At 49.4% G+C, this 4,660-nt stretch overlaps 1 protein-coding gene across 1 annotated transcript; it reads right to left on the minus strand.

Moving 5' to 3' along the window:
* Nucleotides 1-495: 495 nt before the first annotated feature.
* On the minus strand, nt 496-4,405 carry LOC127785258 (uncharacterized). Its single transcript, XM_052312692.1, has 2 exons — nt 2,374-4,405; nt 496-938 (listed from the first exon to the last, which is right to left on the minus strand). Exons 1-2 carry the CDS (start codon nt 4,242-4,244, stop codon nt 830-832), a joined length of 1,980 nt encoding a protein of 659 aa, XP_052168652.1. The 5' UTR covers nt 4,245-4,405; the 3' UTR covers nt 496-829.
* Between the last annotated feature and the right edge of the window lie 255 nt (nt 4,406-4,660).

Raw genomic sequence — 4,660 nt, forward strand, 5'->3', positions numbered from 1 at the left:
GGTTAAAGATAATATAATGATAAATTTAATAACAAGTAATTGATGGGACCAATACTACTTAAAATAGCACTATTTTTTTAAAAAAATTAAATCCTAAATAAACACCTATTTTGGGGCTGAAGGAGTAGACACAGCATAGAAAAGAAAACGAACTTTTCAATTGCTAATCAATGGTTGAACCGAAGGGGAATTTTTTTTAAAAAAGTTGTCCGATCTGTTTCGTTGCAACATCCAGAATTTATCAGCTACTAAAGACTAAAGAGTAACCAACATTGTTAAATAAAAACTACTAACACTATCAGCCTACACACAAACCCCTATAACACATTTTTTTTCCAAGGGACTCCTAAAATGTTGAGAACATATATACCCCCACCATTCTCTTTTATGTGACCTCCAACTCCAAACTAAAAAAACATAGGTATAAATCAGCAGCTAAGATAGATAAAGCACACACACATAACAGAATCCAACACATCTAATAAATGTCTCAATTCAAAGATGATACAATCCGAAACCATCCAACCATCTATGTCTTTCTTTCCAACTTTTCCCAGCAACCCGCTGGAAGCGAAAAGAAGCAAATGCACAGATCCACACATCATTCAACCACAATCGATGAATTAAACCGCTAAGAAATCCAGGTAAATTCGATTAAGTAATCTAGTCGACCGACGGATCAAACTTTAAATTAAGGAAATAGTTTGGTTTAGCGACCAGTAAACGCATGCAGAATCTGCTGGGGGCAGCAGCTAATGTTCGACATTGTCCATGCATGCATCAGCCTCCAGCTTAGCTCCTTCTTCCTCGGCGCCGATTCTGCAGGTGATCAGGGCACCAGAACGACGCCGAGATTGTCGAGGCACTGGCATTTCTCCTTCCCCTCCAGCACCGCTCCTATCTGGAGCCCACAAAGGTAGCAGAAGACCATGCGGCACCTTCAAAATAAACCGCTTGTTAATTAAATAAAAAATGTATGATATGTGTGTTAGCCACACTAATACACACACAAACACATACACAAATCTGAATTATGATAACGCATATACATAAAAGTCTATTGCTCCATGTAATCTGGCAAAATCGTATTCCCATTAAATATATAAACATACACCTCTGTAAAAATCTTCACAGCAAGTTTTTGAATTCAATGTGCTTCCATATCTTGGTTCATATTCAAATCTACGCCATTGAACCCCCACTAAAGCCATTGAACGCCGGTTTACTTACTACAATTACCACTCAAAAGTTCATTTAACCTGGAGAAACATCCTAATGTGTACGCTAAAATCATATCAAACCAAAACTATCAAGTATAATGAAACGGATTGAGAGTTGGAGGGAGTAAATATATATACACCACTGTACAAAGATGTAATTATAATTAAACACGAGTTATACCAAACTTCTACCATGGTAAAAATGTTTCCCAAGCATTTAATGGTGCAAATGGAAAAACAAAGGAACCAAATATGGATTAGACACAAACTAAAGCATGTCCTACCTTGCAATGTAACCCAATATATGTTGTTAACACTTTCTCCCTACGAAAATGTTGGATAACGAATCTACAGACAAGTTCAAACATGAAAAAACAAATGTCCCCCCTATAAAAAGTTAGAGGACGAATCTACAAACACATTCAAAGATGATACAATCAGATGCTTTGTTTTTTAAAAACCAGATGAGTGATGTGCACCAAACCGTATACGCTATATATTACTCCCTCCGTTTTAAAATGTTTGACACCGTTGACTTTTTAGCACATATTTGACCGTTCGTCTAATTAAAAAATTGTGAAATATGTAAAACTATATGTGTACATGAAAGTATATTTAACAATGAATCAAATGATATGAAAAAAATAAATAATTACTTAAATTTTTTGAATAAGACGAATAGTCAAATACGTACTGAAAAGTCAACGGTGTCAAACATTTTGAAACGGAGGGAGTAACAAAACTTCTGCCAACAACATACTACTTTAAAAAAAGCGCCTTGACAACCAAAGAAAAACTTGACGTCGAATAATTAAGAAGAATAATTAAAAGCATATATTTGTGCTCTCTATGCTATCTAGCACATAGTACTAACCACGTATTTTAACTCCCAATGCTATCGAACGCATCTCAAACTATATGTGGGAGATACATTTTCTCCAAATTATGTACTACATTTTCCTCAAAAAAAATTGTGTAACTACATTTGAAATGCTTGTGATGGATTAAATAGAGTAATGAAGCAAATGCAAGAACCTATGAAATGCTCATGATGGATCATAATAAATAGTAGAATAATGAAGCAAATGCAACAACACAAGAAGTGAAATGAAGTAGACAGGGAGGTGAGCACAGTAGTGAAGTGAGTGAGTACCTGCAACTCATGACCCTGCAGCCGGCTGTCCTCTCAACCAGCATCCTGCATTTGGGGCACGCCTTCCACCGCCGCTCGTCGGCGAGCTTCTTCACCATGGTGGCCTCGGGCCCCTTGGAGCAGTCCCGGTGGTCGGCGTCGTCCGCCGTGCTCCACTCCCCGCCGCACGTCGCGCACAGCAGGTGCTGGCACGCCGGGCACGCCGCCATGGCCGGCTCCGCCTCGCCGCTGGTCTCCAGCAGGATCCCGCACCGGCGGTTGGGGCAGTACGCCCGCCGGTCGTGCGGCACGGCGCCCTCGGCGAGCCGGAGCCCCCAGTCGGTGAACGCGGCGAAGTCGATGGCCTTCTTGCACCCCTCCGGGTGGAGCACGCCGGCGCCCTCGCCGTCGGCGGCGCACTCCGGGTCCGGGCACGCCACCGGCACGGCCCCCTCCCTCACCTTGCCGTCGATGTAGGTGGTCATGCACTCGAGGCAATACTTGTGGTCGCAGGGGAGGCCGCGGAAGAGGTCGAGTATCGGGAGGGTGTCGAAGCAGATGCCGCAGTCGAACGTCGGGAGGTCGCCGTCGGCGAGGGGGAGCACCCTCGGCCGCCTCGTCGACGGGCCGGCCTCGTCGGGATCGAGGTCGGATGGGCGGAGGCCCCACTTCTTGTAGAAGTTTGGCATGGAGAATTCACCTTCTTCTTCTTCTCCGGCGATGGCCGCGGTGGTGGCGCGGGGTGGTGGTTGCGCCACGACGGGTGATTTGGAACTTGGGGTGAGGTACTGCACCGGGAGAGGTCCATGGAGCTCTGGGTCCTCTTGCAGCTCGGCGATCACGGCGTCGCGGATGACGGAGTCGTACCAGTCGTTGTCGTGGCCGTCTTCCATGCCGGCGAAGACGGCCGGCGTGTCCCTGTCGGCGAGCAGGGCCTGCCTCTTCGAGGAAACCGAGTCGTTCTCGTTCGCGACGTTGCGGTGAACCTCTTCTTCTTCTTCCATGCCGCCGGCGGTGCCTCCTTTGCCGGCGGAGATGGCCGGGGTGCTGTGTTGCCCACACTTGCCGGCAGAGACGGCCGGGGCGGCGTGGCTCCCTTCTCCCGTGGTGGCGGTGACGGCCGCCGGGGTGTCGGCGGCGGCGGCGGCGGTGAGCTGGCGGTCGGCGGCGGCAATGCGAGTCCATATCCGGCCGAACTGTGCGACGTTTGGGCGAGGGTTTGCTTGCAATGCTGCCATGAGGTTTTCTGCCCTAGCCCAACGGCCATTGCCGGCGCCACGGGCATGGCCGGTGCCGGGAGCGGCACGAGCCGCCATACGGGCGGCAGGACGTCTCCCGCCGTGGCGGGGGGCGGCGGCGCCGCCAGCGATGAGGCCGCCGGGGCGGAGTGAGAGTTCAGTAGACGGCGCCATGGCAGCAGGTAGTCCCTGTGGTAAGATGGCGGTAGAGCCCGTGCCGATGTCGGCGGCGGCGGCGGCGGCGGCGGCGCCGCCCGGCGGCCGCGGGAGGAAGGCCGTCGCAGATCTTGCCGGTGCTGGCTGCTGTCTCGTCGCCACGGAGCGGCGCCCACCGGATCGTAACGGAGGCGGCACGTACAGTTGGACGGTCCGCGTCGCCGCCGCCGCCGCCGGCGCGTCATCATCATCATCATCATCGATGACGACGGGTTGGGCCCTGCTCCCGGCGGCGCCGGCGGCGAGGGACGACGTTGATCCTACGCGATCCATCGGCGGCGCGAAGCTGCTCCAGTCGTCGTCGCCCAGCTCCATCAGCTGCGACACGTACAGGTCACGCGCGAACGCCTCGTCGACGGCGACCTCGGCGGCGGCGGCGAGGTGGCTGCTCGATGCTCCTCCACCAGTCGCAGCAGGGTGGGGTTTTCCTCCTTCCATGGTGAATTGGCGCGATCGATCGACTTCGATTCTCTCAGAGATTTTCTAGGGTATTAGGGCGTCGATCGATCGATCGATCTTGAATTTCTTGACCTGCATGAGAAGAAAGAAGATGCGAATTAGGGGGGGATTTCTTGTTTCTACTCAGAAAATTAATGTACAGATCCGAGGCTGACTGTACTATCTGAATTTCTATATGTGTTCAGCTCATAAATTGTACTATTGGCGCCTATATATATATATATATATGCTGAATAACAGGAGGTAGATCAAAGTTTATTCGGGAGTAGAATTGCATATATTTCCAAAAACACGTGTGCATGCGACTTCATCGGTTAATATTGATGAATATATACTACTCTTGCTTTTTGTTCAAATATTGTTGTATTTTGTTCTCACTTATATTAAGCAAAATC

This window comes from Oryza glaberrima, chromosome 9, assembly GCF_000147395.1.
Source record: "Oryza glaberrima chromosome 9, OglaRS2, whole genome shotgun sequence".
Classification (NCBI taxonomy): domain Eukaryota; kingdom Viridiplantae; phylum Streptophyta; class Magnoliopsida; order Poales; family Poaceae; genus Oryza; species Oryza glaberrima.